Below are 18,418 nucleotides of genomic sequence, written 5' to 3' on the forward strand. Positions count from 1 at the left end.
TTACGAGGTTTGACTGACAGTTTGAGGATCCAATGAGTTATGGGGTTTATTTACTAGCTCTTTTTAATACTTTTCATTGGTTAAATATTTGCAAAACCCGTAAAGGGTGACCAATAGTAATGATTTATGAAAAGAAAAATGACGAAATATGGAGAAACAAGGTTTCCGCCCGACAGTGACGATTTGTGATTTATATACAGTGAGGAAAATAAGTATTTGAACACCCTGCTACTTTTGCAAGTTAGAAATCATGGAGTGGTCTGAAATTGTCATCGTAGGTGCATGTCCACTATGTGATTTCTGGATTGTTTTTTTTTTAGATTGTCTCTCAATGTATGATTTTTTAACTATTTGTATGATACAGCTGCAAATAAGTATTTGAACACCTGAGAAAATCAACGTTAATATTTGGTACAGTAGCCTTTGTTTGCAATTACAGAGGTCAAACGTTTCCTGTAGTTTTTCACCAGGTTTGCACTGCAGGAGGGATTTTGGCCCACTCCTCCACACAGATCTTCTCTAGATCACTCAGGTTTCTGACCTGTCGCTGAGAAACACGGAGTTTGAGCTCCCTCCAAAGATTCTCTATTGGGCTTAGGTCTGGAGACTGGCTAGGCCACGCCAGAACCTTGATATGCTTCTTACAGAGCCACTCCTTGGTTATCCTGGCTGTGTGCTTCGGGTCATTGTCATGTTGGAAGACCCAGCCTCGACCCATCTTCAATGCTATAACTGAGGGAAGGAGATTGTTCCCCAAAATCTCGCAATACATGGCCCCAGTCATCCTCTCCTTAATACAGTGCAGTCGCCCTGTCCCATGTGCAGAAAAACACACCATGCTTCACAGTAGGGATGGTGTTCTTGGGATGGTACTCATCATTCTACTTCCTCCAAACACGTTTAGTGGAATTATTTTGGTCTCATCTGACCACATAACTTTCTCCCATGACTCCTCTGGATCATCCAAATGGTCAATGGAGAACTTAAGATGTGCTGGTTTAAGCCGGGGAACCTTCCGTGCCATGCATGATTTCAAACCATGACGTCTTAGTGTATTACCAACAGTAACCTTGGAAACGGTGGTCCCAGCTCTTTTCAGGTCATTGACCAGCTCCTCCCGTGTAGTTCTGGGCTGATTTCTCACCTTTCTTAGGATCATTGAGACCCCACGAGGTGAGATCTTGCATGGAGCCCCAGTCCGAGGGAGATTGACAGTCATGTTTAGCTTCTTCCATTTTCTAATGATTGCTCCAACAGTGGACCTTTTTTCACCAAGCTGCTTGGCAATTTCCCCGTAGCCCTTTCCAGCCTTGTGGAGGTGTACAATTTTGTCTCTAGTGTCTTTGGACAGCTCTTTGGTCTTGGCCATGTTAGTAGTTGGATTCTTACTGATTGTATGGGGTGGACAGGTGTCTTTATGCAGCTAACGACCTCAAACAGGAGCATCTAATTTAGGATAATAAATGGAGTGGAGGTGGACATTTTAAAGGCAGACTAACAGGTCTTTGACGGTCAGAATTCTAGCTGATAGACAGGTGTTCAAATACTTATTTGCAGCTGTATCATACAAATAAATAGTTAAAAAATCATACATTGTGATTTCTGGATTTTTTTTTTAGATTATGTCTCACAGTGGACATGCACCTACGATGACAATTTCAGACCCCTCCATGATTTCTAAGTGGGAGAACTTGCAAAATAGCAGGGTGTTCAAATACTTATTTTCCTCACTGTACATATATAATATTTACATAAAAAATAAACACCTCTTCATTTTGCTTTCTGATTATATTTTGGCCTTTATTTTGTGATAATGACTGACTAAATTCTTCCATAAACAATTTCATAAAGAACTTTAAAAAACAACATATCAGCAAACAAAACAAGATAAGTTTAAAAGTAAGTGTGTATTTTTCCTGCTGCTAAATAAATGCTTGTGAACAGAAGTCACGTTCACCTGAATAGGAAACCATAGCGACAGTAAGATGATCAAATTATTCCTGTTAGTATCAGTATCAAAACCATTTGTCAAGTACTGACATTACCAAAAAATTAAAACATTTAAAATCTGAAACTTTGAAACACCACCACATTGAACTGGGTGAAAAAATTCTGGTTTTCAGATGATGAACCTCAACAGATTAGCCATTCTGAACCCCCATATATGTCCTTATATACACTGTGTCAAACCATCCTTACTGTGACTCCCTAAAATAAACCCGCTTTTAAAGCAGAAATCCTACAGCTCAAGAAGAGATAAAAATTCACTTAAGTCACTTTGATTTGACTCCTAATGCGACAGTAAATCAACAGCAGCTGAGATTATGACCCTGAGTTAGTGAAGTGAGAAATTGCATTAAGCCAAAAAAAGGGCCACGAGTCCTTCTCAATCCACATGATTCCAACACTCAGCACATCCCATGCGCCCGCCACGTGTGCACGAGCACAAAAAGCACATGAATATTTGACCACCATCCTGCCAAAAGCTGATAGAAGCACATTGTCGTTTTTCTTTTTGGTTCTGTTGGTGCACATTAGCAGTCATTACTGAAGCTTGACGTGTTCCAAGCGTCAAACGTTACAGAAGACTCATCCCGCCTCCTCCTGCTTCCCTTCTCTTTTCTTCCCCCTCATTCTCTTTAAGCGCTGGTGACAGGCGAGGTTTACCGGGTAGCTAATCAATGCCGGCGCAGCATAGCGGCACAAAATAAATAAGTGCCACAGCATCACAAATTTGCCATGAAATGGCTCCATCGATGGCAAATTGTGTGTAATATGACTCTCATTTAGCTGATCCGGTCTGACTGTAGTATCCAGCTGACGTCTCTGTTTGCTTTCCCTTCTGTTTTGATGTTTTATTTTTTGCTTTTTGGTGTCACTGCAAGAATTGGAGCTAGTGTGAGAGTTATATATTCAGACAAAATGCATACAATCGTTTGCCAGCTTGCAGTTGCTTATTGTCCCAAGGTTGCTCTTTCAAAGCTCATAAAGAATTAACAGAGTTCTCAGTTATTTTTTAATTTAAGTATCAACTGATGTTTCTCCTAAAATGCGTAAAGATAAAAAAAACAAAACATAAAGGAGTCCATCCATTAGGATTACTGTATGTGAATAGCAGCTCAGATCATTTTGGTCTAGGAAGATGACTGATGAGAAATGTTTGAGCTCGTATTGAGATCTCTAAAGGATTGCAGACTTAAGACCATGTTGTGATCTTTTCTGAGATCTTTTTTCAGAAGAACAATCAGAAAAGTAGTAAACAAAAGTCTCAATTTGATGCATTTAAAGAGAACCTATTATTAGGGCTGTGCGATAAAATGATAACGACACGTAATCGATATCAATTTTTTTTTCTTTGTCGGAAGAAACCAGAGATAGCGAAGCAAGTTTGGTTGCATGAACAAAAGCACTCACTCTCTGGTAACTGGATTCTTCAGTAACAGAAACGGCATGGAGTGATAAGTGGAAAATGTTGATAAAACAGTTGATTGTTGATTTTTTTTTATTTTATACGTCTGGTCATAGTCAGACCAATGTCGTCTGCAAATTATGCAAGACCGTCGTCCCCACCAAGACTGGAAATACCACAAACTTGTTTTACCACCTTAAGCCTTGTTTATAGTTTCGTCTGGCTCCGCAGCGCGAGCCTCCGTTGACTGCGTGTGCGCGCCTCGTCCGTTTGGGAAGGTGTTTATACTCAACGTTGTGCTATTCTATGAAATGACTAATTGATCTATAAACCATCAGGAAACAGTGGTGAGAAGAAGTACAAACGTGACAATGTTTACTTTAGTAAACTTTACCAAAACCACACTACTAAAGCATTGTGTAAAACCCAGTATTACTTGGGACATTAGAACAGAAGTGGATGGGAGAACTCTTAAACATTTTCTAGTTTCGTGAACATTTTTATTAACATGGATCTTTATTTTCATTAAAAGGGCTCATTTTGCAAATATAAGCAACTGATTTAGATGCTTTTGTGTAGCCACTCGCAAAGTTATAAAATTTGACATGCACACCGCCAAGCAAAATGGGGTCTTGCGCTCTCAAAGCTTTTCTCCTGCTCCTATTTTAAATTGGTCATAAAAATATCAAGAATTATCGATATCGAACGATACTTGATACAGTTTTCAGCCATATCGCCCAGCCCTACCTATTATGTTGCTGTTTTTGAGCATGAAAAAGATCTGCAAAGTCACACCATCGGGAGTTATTCTCTATATCAGTGTCGCTGTTTCTGAGCTCCCTGAAACGCCGTAGTCTTAAGTTTAACAAACACGTCACAATATAATTCATTTACATAATTCCCGACCAAAGCATATGCAAAAAAAAAGGGGGACAGGGCCTGGTTGAGTTGCGCTAACTTGAAATGGTTACAGTAAGGGGTGTGATATTTCCCAAACACGCTCAAAGTGGTTGACCAATCACAACACACTGGTCCAGCTGACCAATCAGAGCACATTGTGCTTTTCAGAAGGAGGGATTCATAGAGACCGGAACTAAACAGAGCGTTACTGACAGACTGGGAAGAGAGGAGCTGCAACAATGGAGAATATGTGAAAATTGTGTTTTTGAACATTCAAGCATGAAAGCCTATTCTAGTAGAGCCCAACAACTAAATCAAGACTTTGTAAAAGGTCTTCTTTAATCCAATTGACCTATCGGTAAGCCCCTCCCCTCGAACGCAGATTAGCCAATAGCAGTTGAGTATCAGTTGCGCTGGGACCAGAACTCAGACATCTTTAGGTTTCAGCGCCATAGAGAAACATTGGAAAATCCGAAGCTCTCATCGGTTTGATGGTGTTTATGCTACAAAAATGCTAAAATGTCGTGCCTGAGGTACTATAACACTGACTCCAGGGATCCTGAGAGGATTTTCTGTTTGTCATACTCTCATTAAGTTACAATTAAAGTCCCTGCTAACATACAAACCGTAATAACTAACTGTTCTCACGTCATGTAACACTGTAGGTCAAAAACACGAAGGTCTACATTTCAGTGTCTCTCCATATTAAACTGGTTATATGTAAATTAATTTAATTTTAGATATGTTTAAGGTCTACATTATCTGTCTAACTAAGGAGGACTCCTATTTTGATGGGTATTATAGTCTACGGCAAGTGAAAGGAAGAGCTCGCACGCAGTTTATCGGAGTTGTTTTGCAGATACAAAGTTTACCAGTTATTAACTGCACCCACGAAAAGTCATACGCTCTGTGTATATGTTTGTTTACTGTTAGTTGTTTGAGTGTTTTTGTGTAATTTGCTGTGTATGTTAATGCAACGGAGAGAGTTAGTTTTTGAATGAGATGTTAATGCGCACTTCTTATGCTTTGTTTGTTCAGCTCTTACGCTGATTTTTTTGGAGTGAAAAAGGACATAATAAAAAGATTGATAAACCATCAGTTAAGTTTGGCCATCATTCTGACAGGGTATACGCTACATTCTGTGTCCAAAAACATCTTGGGATAAGGTTTTCACACTGACAGCTGTCATTGTAAGATATAGCAACTCCGTTTGTTTGTCCGAGTTAGCAACAGTAACTAAGGAGGGCGGGGCTTACCGATAGGTCAATTGGAGAAACAACTAAAATGTTAAAGTCAACATCCATCAATTGATTTGATCATGAAGTGAAAGCTTTAATGACATTAATCTCTTCTGGATAAATGTTCTCAAAATGTCTCCTGTTCTGCTTCCAGCCTCAAGACGGCTACCGGCTGGTCCAGCATTTCCAGTTCATTGGTTGGCCGGCGTACAGAGACACGCCATTATCCAAACGCTCCATCCTGCAGCTGGTCAGACGACTGGCCAAGTGGCAGGAGCAGTATGACGGAGGCGATGGACGCACGGTGGTCCACTGCCTGTGAGTGTGACCTCCACAACACAAAGCCATTATGCAAAAACCCATAAACATTAGGGTTAGTCCAGGGTTTCACCAACCAAGACTAATACAACAATGTTATATGTACAGTATAACCCTGAAATACGATGCATTTCTGATCATAATTGTACAATTTATGTACAGATTTTTGACATATGTATGAATTTATTGTAGCTCATATGAGTTTAATACAGCAGATTTCGATGATTCAAGATGTGCATTTCATAGCTTTTCATCCGAGTCTGTGTGCACCTTAAACCAGTCGATACAGAACCGTAGATTAAAACTGCAGCTTTAAAAGGACTGAAGGATAAAACCGCACAGCCTTTGAGCCAAGGACAATCTTATCACCGTCACAAATTAAAGCCAGAGAGATACAAAAGATCTGACAACTTCATTACTTTCCCATCACTGTCAAAAACGTTCAGCTGTTGAATGCAGAGCAGTTTCCCTGAGAAATAATTTAAAAATGTCACAGTAATGCTGACATTCTGCAAAGCGCACGATTCACTTTGAAGATGATTCTCTGTGTGATTGTCTCACTTTATTGTACTGATACTAATCGTGTAAAGCTGACTTGTGATCAGTGGGAGTTATTTGATTGAACGTTATTTCTGCAATGTCCTCCAGACTCAAATACCAACCCTCGGTCAGTTCTGGTAAAGACTATTCTTCTAAACTGTGCGTAATAAGGCATCAACTTTTGTATTTTTTAAGGGAATCAGCCTACGGATGGCTGCACATTACACTGGGACACGAGGAACTATTTTAACATGAGAATAAAATGCCACTTCAGCTTTAAGGTTAGAGCTGTGAGGCCTACGGTCTTCAGAAATGTAGCACAAGCCAAGCTGTTATTTTATGGGATATTAACTCTGCTTATCTGTGACATTATGGGATGTGTGATTTGTTTCTCATGGCATGTTGTTGTCGATCTCTTCAGGACTGGTGGAGGACGCAGCGGGACGTTTTGTGCCATCTGTAGCATCTGTGAGATGATCCAGCAGCAGAACATCGTGGACGTGTTCCACACAGTAAAGACACTGAGGAACAACAAAGCCAACATGGTGGAGACAATGGTGAGCTACACCTGTCTGTAACTACAGTATATCTGCTGTTCGTCACTATGCTTTCGGTTCAATCCCAGAAATTAGTGTGTTATAGGCTGGACATATTAACTCTTTCTCCGCCGTTGATGTAATTTTCCGGCTTTCCGTGTTTTCACTGTTATACGGTAGGGGGCGCTATGACATCTTCTGAAAGTGTACAGAATCTCCTGATCAAAACATGTGGAGAAGAAGCAGAAACAAGCGATAGCATATGTAATCATATGCGTATGTAAAATAATGCGATCTAAATCAAAACGGCCTAATGTTACTGAATGAAATGTCGACCCAGGACGAGCTATAGGACCGTGAAGCTTTGGGGGTGTTGATGGACTCCATTTGTGTTTTGATTATCGTTCTGAATATGATGTAGATGTCATATTTGACAAAAAAGCATGATTTTCTCTTGTCTGTCTATCACCAGACCAAGCTCAATTTAAGATTGAACATTGGTCCGGGGAGTCTTATGTATTTTCTCCTGCACAAGAGGCGTGATAAACGAGCATAAATTAAATGACTCTGTACGCAATTAGATAGTCCTTCAACCAATCAGACCACAAGAGGCGCGATCAACGGGCTTCTCTATCCGTCATCGTGTTAAACCCGCCGATAGCGCGGCAGGTGGATAAGCCAGTCTGTGATTGGATCCCGGAAAAGTGTAACAGAAGCAGTAGAAATGAATGTACAGGTTTCCAGACTGAGTTGCAGGGCGAAATCAAATCGCCGACAGATCAGGCTGGATTTACCCAGTCTACATTTTCTCAGCTTTTTGCTCAAAATGTTGCTTTTTTTATGAAACTTACCCACATTCAAGTGTTGATTAAAAAAAAAGCATGAAGCATGAATAAAACAATTTGTTCTTTCAATTCTTTCTTTTGACATATTGCATGTTCAGATATTAATTCAACAAGATGTTCATCAAAATCGCTGGCGGTAGCTGGCAACTTTTCAAAATCGCTTTTATTTTTAATTACGTCAGCCATTAACATGAGTTGCTGCCTCTTTGCTAGTCATTCTCAAGTATTTGGCTTCCACTACACTAGTCCCAATCACAGGTGTCCTCCAGTGGGAAGGTTTAATGTTTTGTGTGGATCAGATGAAAGCTGTGGAATGGTAATATCTTCAGGTAGTTTGTTGGCGGTCCTGATGAGAGTTCCACTTGAAGCAACAGTTCCTCAGCCTGCTCGTCTGCTGCTCTCCGTCGCTCGGAGACAGAAAAAGAGTGTAATTATTGGTTCACCTCAAACCCCGGAGACAGACAGCTGCACTTTCTGCCATTCTGAAAGAACGTCTTGCATCCAATTGGAGGCCATGCAGACGCAGTTAGACATCTGTCCTGTACCTTTTCCACTCATTGCACCCGAAACATCTCGCTCCACTGGAGAAAACTCAACAATTCCACAGCTGTGCATCTGATATGAACCTGGACCAAAATAGAACTAATGTCAGGTTACCCATGGAAAACCTGGAAATACTGAGATTTCCGGGCTTGGAAAGGAAATGTATCTGTTTATCTGAAATACATTTTGTTGTGATTTTTTGGGTTAATTATTCTCACATAAAAAATATGTTTGCAGCTATAATTTCCTATCTGTGAGTGCAGCCTCTTAAAAAAGTAATAACAGAAAGAACTGGAATGTATTATTTATGTATTCATTATTTTTATTCGATTATTTAATAATTTTAGTATTTATTTATTTGTAATATTTTTCCAATATACTTTTAACTAATTTATTTTGAATTTTAACTAATTAATTTCTTCTAAAGGAGTTTGTTCTGGATTGGTTGGGGAGGATTTGAAAATGCAAAATGTAAAAATTATTGTCTCTATACAAATAATTACATCCGTTCTTGCAAAAAAACATATACATATATATAAAGATCTAGACAAACCATTAGCTAAACATTCCTATTTCTGTGTGCGCACACATGTACACCGATCAGGCATAACATTATGACAGGTGAAGTGAATAACACTGATTATCTCTTCATCACAGCACCTGTTAGTGGGTGGGATATATTAGGAAGCAAGTGAACATTTTGTATTCAAAGTTGATGTGCTAGAAGCAGGAAAAATGGGCAAGCGTAAGGATTTGAGCGAGTTTGGCGACTCGACGACTGGGTCAGAGCATCTCCAAAACCAACACTGTCTGCGGTGGTCAGTCTCTATCAAAAGTAGGGCTGTGCTCAGAATATCGATACAACGATACATCGTCACGAACTCCTGACGATGTGCGTATCGATACAGCAGCTGCCGTATCAATACTGTGTGCTTTTGAATGTAATCAACGCGACGCGAGCAGCAGTGCAAGACATACAATATGGAGAAGAGGTTTTCAGTTAATGAATGAACCCAACATTGCAACCTCACATCCATTAAATAGCAATACTCTTTGCTTTCTTGCTATTGATATAAAACAAGTCTCAGATTTCAAATTACGTCCATTTTATTACGAAATTCAAAAACATAAATACCGTTTTGGCGCTGTGATATCACATTTTGGCGCAGCTCAGCTCTAGAGAAGCGGCCGCGCGCAGCGCACGTGAACGGATCTTCTCTTCCGCCTTAAAACTTAATATCAGTAACAGCGCGAAATAAACATGAATGAACATCTGAACTTGTGTTAAAAGATACAGTACAACTTCCCGAAACCCGTATCATGTCACATGGAATCGCTCAATCAGTGTTTCAAACGCGGAAAGGCGTCAGTAAAACAGCTTCAATGTCATGTAACGTCACATTTACCTAAAAAAAAACATATCCAGTGTCCATAAACTCATTAGTCAGCCAGAAAAAATTACTCTAGAGAGGAGCATTTTGCTAAATATATGCACCATATTCCATATATTTGTTATTTTTAATGTTCTTCAATATTTAATGCATGTTTGAATTAATCTGGCAAGTTTTTATGACAGCCACCATTTAAATGTTTATATTTAAAAAAATATTTATATGATTATAGATTTATCGCAAGATTTGTTTTACATTCCAAAATTTGCCATGTATTGTACCTGATATATATCCAAAATAATCAATATTGAACCAAGCCTTTCCAAAGTTTATTTAAGTTTATTCCAAAGTTTTATATTTATTTCATTTAACTCAGTTTTTTTTATGACAAAAACTAAATAGTTTTTCAGTTATCACAACTGTTCTAACACTGGTTATTCAATAAACAGGTAATACTGTTACTAAACTCTGCTCAAAAGAAATGTAATTCCAAATTGATCCATATCGTGATACGTATTGTATCGTGACATTGTTGGTGATACACAGCCCTAATCAAAAGTGCTCCAAGGAAGGAACAGTGGTGAACCGGCCACAGGGTCATGGGCGGCCGAGGCTCATTGATGCACGTGGGGAGCAAAGGCTGGTCCGTGTGGTCTGATCAAACAGACGAGCTACTGGAGCTCAAACTGCTCAAGAAGTTAATGCTGGTTCTGATAGGAAGGTGTCAGAATAAAAACATTTTGGCAGCAATAGGGGGACCAACACAATATTAGGATCGGTGTGTAATGAAAATGTATCAACTATGTATGGCTGCTGACCCCGTTTCTCCATTATAAGCAGATGTTTTTCCTCTAATAAAAGTGACCGTATAATGATCATACTGCATTATTAATGCAGGGGTTATAGGGAAAATGTCAGCCTTTGAACTGCTCATGACATTTTGCTATCACTCCTGTTTTTGTTTAGGAGCAGTACAAATTCTGTTACGAGGTGGCTCTGGAGAGCCTGAACGCCTTCTGAACGTGCGAAAGGTGAAGAAGAGGAAAAAACAAGCAAAGCAATCTTGGCTTCTTCCTCAGAATGACATCTCATCTCATCACAAACTCATCGTTCAGGCTTTCCTCTGAGCTTCTGTGATGAGAACAGGAAACTAAAGTTCAACCCTTCACTGTAAAATACTGTATAAATAAAACAAAACATTATTTGCCATTTCTTTTTCTTCTTCTGTCAATGTCCAGCATCCGAGCGTGTATCCTGGACCGTGAAGTGATCTTGTACAGTCCTTTTCCTTTTTAGCTATACGCCTTGAATGTTACCCATCAATGTAAAGAACAACGGTGAAAAAAAGCTTCTTTCTACATGCCAGCTGGGATCAACCAAATAGACTTTCCCCGAGCTCTGTACAGATTTAAAGAAAATTCAACAAAAAAAAAATCAAAACAAAGCTTAAGCGAATTTGCAGACGGATATTTTTGTTATTCTGATGATTTTTGTGGTTCCTCCCTTCGGTGAGTTTTCACTCTGCCTGCTTTCTCATTCGCGTACGCCGCTCGCCTACAGACCAGCATAAAGATTTCCGAAAGTTGGACGTTTTGGGTAATATTTGTTCTATTGCCGTTTCTGTCTTTTCTTTTAGTGTTTGTTCTTTCTAGAAATAGATGTTGCCATTTTGGTTTCTAGTAGGCAGTGAACTTTAAAGATTAGAAATGTATCTAAAGTATTTTCTGTTTGTCATTTGCACTTTATATGTCTGTTACCTCCAAGGGTGAATCTCACAAATAATGATATCCTACTGGATAAGAAAAAATTATATTGAGCGTCAAGAAAAAAGAGGCTATTTTAGGATCATTCATTTCCTAATTGTTGGCAAAAAAAAAAAAGTATTTTGTGAGATTTACCCCACAGTATTTGTAATTCCTGTTGCATCGTTTGATTTGAAGTGCCATATTCTCACATTAAACAGAAGAACTGCCACCAAACCATAGACGAGATGCACATCAGGAACACTGAGCTACATTTTGACTAATAAACGGCTGGCTACTGAACACAACTTTTTTTCTAAACCAGAATTGGTTGAAGCTTTTCCTCAAGCTTTCGGGACTCTGCATCTACATGTTTTCAGTGTGATAAAAAAGTGAATTTAACTGTAAATCCAAGAGTTTTGCACGAAAACTGTGACTTGACTGTGATATTTCTGAACTGCTGAAAAGTATTTTGCAGACAAATATATGAATGTTTCACTGAAAACAAATGTTATGGCACTTTTTCTTTTCTTTTTTTGGACTGTGATATGTTTTAGTTTTTTATCTTTTTGAATTTTAATGAATTCACTGCCTGCTTTTTGTTTGACTTCTCTATGTGTATTTGATTTTTTAATGATTATTTATCATTTATTTGTCTAGCAAAGTGGTATGTAGAGCTGGTGATTTCATGACCATGGTGGTTCTGTTGCTTGGAATTGTGATAACATAAATAAAGGGACCAAAATGTTGAACAGCAACTTTCCTGACACGCTGAAGTTCTGTTTCTGGTTTACTATCCCTCAGTCCCCATAATGCCAGCTGAACATCTGCAGCACTTTACAATCCAGACACTGAGCAAACTCAACTGTTATTGGGTCATTCTGAGGAAACCGTGCCATCTGGGTCTGAACATTTCGGGGGGGGGGGGTCTTTCTTTTTATTTCATTTAAAAAACAGGTGGGATACTGTATCCCAATGCAAGGCACTGGACTTGACCTTTCATTTCCAATGCATTGCATAAATTGGATGCAACATCGAACAAAATGTTTAACCTTTAGGGTCCATTTACACAACAATGATGTCCTAAAAACAACAATGTTCTCAAAAAGATCCCCATTTTCATGGATCTGCCAAAAAAAACAGAAAATGTACAGGTAATTTTCTAGCAAAAATGTCCATTAACCCATAAAACATAACCTAATGTAATGCGTAATTCAAAATACAGGTAAAACACCTGTTTAAAAAAAACGATACGGAAAATTCCTTCACATTTATACAGTACACTGTGCCCTTTTTTTTTACAGTGAACGCTGTATTATTCATGCCAGGCCAGTAGTTGGCGATGTCACTTTGTAAAGAAACCGTACACGCATATAGACAGAACACGAACGCATGCGCAAGATGTCACCACTTTCACAAATTTCTGTTTTTGTAGTTTACACAGAGGTGATAACGGTATCATTCATCGGTTTTCAAAAGTTTGTGTTGTGTTTTTCAGGCCCCCAAAATGCTATGGTCGTGTAAATGAATGGCCAAAATACATAATAAGTTTTCAGTTTTTAGTTGAAAACAGTGTCTTGTAAATGGCCTCTTAATAAGTGTTCTTTAACACTTTTGTAGGGTGGACACGTGTTTTTTGCATACAGACGACAACGTTGTCAAAATGATCCCCATTCTCATGGATCTGTAAAAACCCCCCAAAAAACAAAATGCATAAAACTAGGGACGCTTGATATATCGGCCACCATATCGGTATCAGCCGATATATGTGCTCGTTATTGGACCGATATGATAGGAATCACTTCAAAAAGAAAGAAAAATACAGTTCAGTGCAACGTGCAGCACATTCTGTCATATAGGCTACATAAAATCATAATGAGAACATTATTTACATTTACATTTATGCATTTGGCAGATGCTTTTATCCAAAGCGACTTACATTGCATTCAAGATACACATTTTACATTTGGTCAGTTCTTGCTTTCCCTGGGAATCGAACCCATGACCTTGGCATTGCTAGCGCCACACTCCTACTGTTTGAGCTACAGGAAAGCTAAAGCTACATTATAATTGTGTGTTTGGGACATGGCTTTTAAAAGGTGAGACTTTTGTTTTTGTAATCAGGCTTTCAAAAATTGCAATCCAATATATCGGTTTTCAAATATAAAGAATTATCGGTATTAGCCAAAATGTTCATATCGGTGCATCCCTACATAAACCGTTTTATTTTTAGTTGAAAACAGTGCCGTGTATAAACCCCCTTAGTCATTTGATTGGCCTGCAATGCAGTGAGGTCATGGGACTATATTAAAACAATTCTGTTTAAAACATTTGCATATTGCATATAATGTACTGTTTTTAAAAAATCAGAGAATGTTGAAAATAAACGGAAAGAAGATGATTTTGATAGTTATGATAGAGCCGTGTAGAATGTGTTCATCTCCTCTGCCCACATGAACCGGACCCACATCAAAGACAATGAGAACTGTGAAGGGTGAAGGTGCTTCTTTAAGTACTCAAGACCCAGACGAGTCTTCTGAGATCCACTCCAGACAGACAAGGAAATAACCTTTGATGTCAAAGAAGCAGAGGATGTCTGATAGAAAGCAGTAAAAACTACAGAAAGAAGTTGTGCTGTTTTCGGTTTTAATTGCGTCTGACTGAAAAGCTTTAGAGACAAACTTGAGAATAGTTTCAGTAACTAATTGTTGACAAATCGGGCAGACTGGGACTAACAAGTGTGGACTTTTCTGGCACAAAGTTTTGAAGTCTCCATAATCAAGATTAGCGTTTCATTTGCTTTGCTGTCAAGCCAAGTCAAATGAAAACATTTGTTAAAAGTGACTCGTTTTAAGCTAGTCAAACTATTCTTAGCATAAATATGAAGATTTTCAGATGTTTGTAGATGGATCTCTCACAATAGCGAAACAATCTTTCTTATAAGCATCATCGAATGATGGCGTAAAAAACACAACAATGGTGACACTCAACAAATAAAAAAACACAACATAAACCAACAATAAAGAACTCTAGCGTTACGCTCCATTGCATATGGCGTGCCTTCATAGTACATATGGACTGTAAAAATACAATATGATCTTTGTTTACAGTACAAAAAAAAAGTATTAACTTCCTGTCACATGAGACTGCCAACTTCCTACCCCTACTTCCAGGGAGCACAACGAAGGCACACCCTCCCAAAGAAAGGATATTTTCATGTTACTAATAAGTATTTTTGTTGACATATATATATATCAACATAATCACGAAGGTCTCTAGAATCATCCAAACAAAACAAATCTTACAACAGATCTATAGTTTTTTAGTTTACTTAGTCAAACATAATAAATTTGATTATGAATAAAGACTGATCTGTTGAAAGCAGTTATTTTGAGTTAGATGCTAAATGTTCTCCTCTTATTCATATTTGACATTGAAGGGGTGCATAAAAACATATTTGCCCACCGGCAACTATAGTTGCCACAGATTCAAATACGATTTTCAAGAAAAACTACAAAAACCTGGGGAAAATAAATGCAGAACATGCCATTCAGAAAAAATTGGGCACAAATGGGTTAAGTATTTATAAAAACTATACAAACAAAAATGCTCCTATAGTTACTCCAAGACTTAAAAAGCTAATTATGACTTAAATGATACACTCTAATAAATTGCACATACAAAAATGCTACAAAGAACGTTGGAGGATATTTAACAAATTATGACTCAAACTATGGATGAACAAACAAGAATGCTTTTATAGTCACTCCAACACTTAATCAAGAAAATTAAGACTTGAAGGATCAACTGCAATAAATTGTTCATACACAAATGCTAGAAAGAATGTTCAACGATATTTACCAAATATTAACTCCATAAACTGTGCAAAAACTCTCTTAAGCACCTGTAAAGACACTTAAGCAAATTATGACCCATAAACTGGATTAACTATACCCTCTACAAACAAAAGTGCTATTATGGATACACTGTACTTACCACTACAAAATTAAAATATATAAGTTCTTGTAGCTCTATCCCTATCTTAAATAATAAAAGATGAACAGTTGTTTCTGGCATTTCTATTCACCTTCAAAATTGAGGCAGCATTAAAATTTGGCTCGTCTGGATTTCCTTATTGTCAGTGAAATGCGTAGTAATATGTAGATAACCAGCTAGCTAGTGATAGCTTAGTGACAGCAATAAAACATCCAATGCCATCCAATATTAGTTGATAATATCGATAATACGAAGTAAATTTATTTCGTTTGACACCTTTATGGCTGAGATGAGAAGACTTACCTCTATACTGGGCTTTCTTTTGATCGTCTGCCTTTCTCTTTTTCCGTCCCTGTGCACTCGAGGGTTTAGACCGCTTCATTTTTGAAGAACGCGCCAGTGATGAGCACTTGCCTGACCTAACGCCTGAACGCCTGTGTTCGACAATACTCACCATCAATTCAATCTAATAATCAGGTTAAGTAATTAAACGTGTGGCTGAGGGGGCGCCCAAGGATGATCATGTTTAATAAACAGTATGTTTTATTTCGCTTGTTTTAATTCTATGCTTAATGGGAAGTAAGTTTAAGGCCTGGCTCTAACAAATTTGTCGCCCTAGGCAACCGCCTAGCTCGCCTATAGCAAACGCCGGCCCTGACTCTTCACAATGCGCCGCGTGAGCATTTGAAATGGAAAGCCTTCTGTCAGTGAGTTTCTAACGACATGAATGAAGCCTTCGTTGAGCATTTGTAAGGAAAATACCGGCGGGTGAGAACACACACAGTAAGCGTGACATCAGTTTCTCACAGCGCTTATCCTGTGCAAAGAAGCCTGCGAATGTCATTGCAATTCGCGCCGTCGACCCTCACGAACGTTATGAAATATTATTTTATGGTTCGTGCGTGATTGTGTGTGTGTGTGTGTGTGTGTGTGTGTGTGTGTGTGTGTGTGTGTGTGTGTGTGTGTGTGTGTGTGTGTGTGTGTGTGTGTGTGTGTGTGTGTGTGTGTGTGTGTGTGTGTGTGTGTGTGAGAGAGAGATATAATGGAAGAAATCAGAATACGGGTGTTTCTAAAACACACGCAGCGCCACCGCGCACCTGCAGTTAAAATCTAAGCTCAGAATCGATCCAGAATCATTGGAGAGATGATAGTAGCCTATAGTATGAACAACACCATATTAGATAGATCAAACACAAATAGTTTTTTTTTTTCTTTTAGGTCAGGCATATGATAGGCTATGTGTAACGTGCCAAGTTGATGCTTCTTCTGCAGACTTTACTCTCGCGTGTCACGTGACCAGACTGTAATCGCAGCCTTTGCGGTTAGGAAATCGCGTTATAGCATATCGCGATATTATCGCAAATGCCATTAATAATTCAGCCCTACTTTACATATTGCCTCACATTCACCCATTCACACATTGACGGCGGTGTCAGCCATGCACGTTAGGTGTCTTGCTCATGGACACCTCGACACTTGGTCAGCAACCGGGGATTGAACCACCAAGCTTCCAGTTTGTAGACAACCTACATCAGGGGTCTCCAAACTTGGTCCTGGAGGGCCGCTGTCCTGCCGAGTTTAGCTCCAACCCCAAATAAACACACCTGAACCAGCTAATCATCAGTGTCTTACAAGGCCCTAATTAGACACTGATTAGCTGGTTCAGGTGTGTTTAATTGGGGTTGGAGCTAAACTCTGCAGGACAGTGGCCCTCCAGGACCGAGTTTGGAGACCCCTGACCTACATGAACCACTGCCGCCCCTGAATATGTTCAATGGTTAACTGGACCATTAAATGCACAAAAGGTTGGCTTAACCAGTTAAAATAAGTTGATTCAACAATTGTTGGACCAACCTAGTATTAATTGTAAATTCGATTTGTAAATGCAAGTTAACAAGCATACAAGTTGCAACAAGTTAACAATGCATTCTGAGTGCATCATGCAAAATTCATCCATGGCTCCCAGAATGCATTGCGGCATGAAGCATGTCAGCATTGTTGAGATTCATAGGCTGATTCTTGATGTGTGTGGGAGTAAATCTCACAGAAGGTCAAAGTGCTCAGTGTACAATCTGATTTAAAACTTATTCAGCTTTTCTGATTAAAACCGTGCTGGATCTTTTCTAGAATCACAATAAAACAAAGTGAATAGTATATTGCTCATACTCAGTTATAAGATCAGTGAATGAAGCCAATACACAATGATTATATTCTTACCATCGAGCAGTCGACAGCATCTGATTGCGTTTTTTCTTGCTTTTCTTGCCATAGCAAACTCAGTTACAGCAGCCAGAGAAACACTACACTGTAAAAAAATATTGTAGGTTTAACTTAAAAAAGTAAGTAACCTGGTTGCCTTAAAATTTTGAGTTCTAATAAATAAAAATTGTGTGATCAATCATGAAAATAGCACAATTTGGCATGTTTCACTGCATTATTACAACAACAAAAAAAAATTTTCCGGAATATGCTTACAAAATCTTTTAAAGGTCCTGTTCTTCGTGATCCCATTTTTCAAACTTTAGTTAGTGTGTAATGTTGCTGTTAGGCAAGGCAAGGCAAGGCAAGGCAAGTTTATTTGTATAGCACATTTCATACACAGTGGCAATTCAAAGTGCTTTACACAGAAATGAAATAAAAAATATTACAGTTATAATAGGAATTTAAAGAAATAAAAAATAAAGAAAATATTGAAAGATAAAAATAAAGAGTATAATTAAAAATAAAAATAAAAACAGGGTTAAATTTAAGCATATAAATTAAAATGCAAGCAGTTCGGACAAAGCACGTACAGTGGCACAGTGCTCATTCAGTAAATGCACAGCTGAACAGATGTGTTTTGAGTCTGGATTTGAAAGTGGCTACTGTTGGAGCACATCTGATCTGTTCAGGAAGCTGGTTCCAGCTACGGCTGGCATAATAGCTAAAAGCAGACTCTCCTTGCTTTGAGTGAACCCTTG

General features: G+C 38.6%; 1 protein-coding gene across 1 annotated transcript in view; it reads left to right on the forward strand.

Moving 5' to 3' along the window:
• The window catches only part of ptprt (protein tyrosine phosphatase receptor type T), a gene marked incomplete at its 5' end in the record, with an annotated part of 383,008 nt that extends 370,780 nt beyond the window's left edge, over positions 1–12,228 (forward strand). Inside the window, 3 exons of the mRNA XM_079841650.1 lie at positions 5,702–5,865; positions 6,827–6,962; positions 10,687–12,228. Coding sequence (XP_079697776.1) covers positions 5,702–5,865; positions 6,827–6,962; positions 10,687–10,740 — 354 coding nt within the window. The 3' untranslated portion in view covers positions 10,741–12,228. The remainder of the gene's footprint in view (positions 1–5,701; positions 5,866–6,826; positions 6,963–10,686) is intronic.
• Between the last annotated feature and the right edge of the window lie 6,190 nt (positions 12,229–18,418).

Source organism: Gobio gobio (genome assembly GCF_949357685.1).
Source record: "Gobio gobio genome assembly, chromosome: 17".
Classification (NCBI taxonomy): domain Eukaryota; kingdom Metazoa; phylum Chordata; class Actinopteri; order Cypriniformes; family Gobionidae; genus Gobio; species Gobio gobio.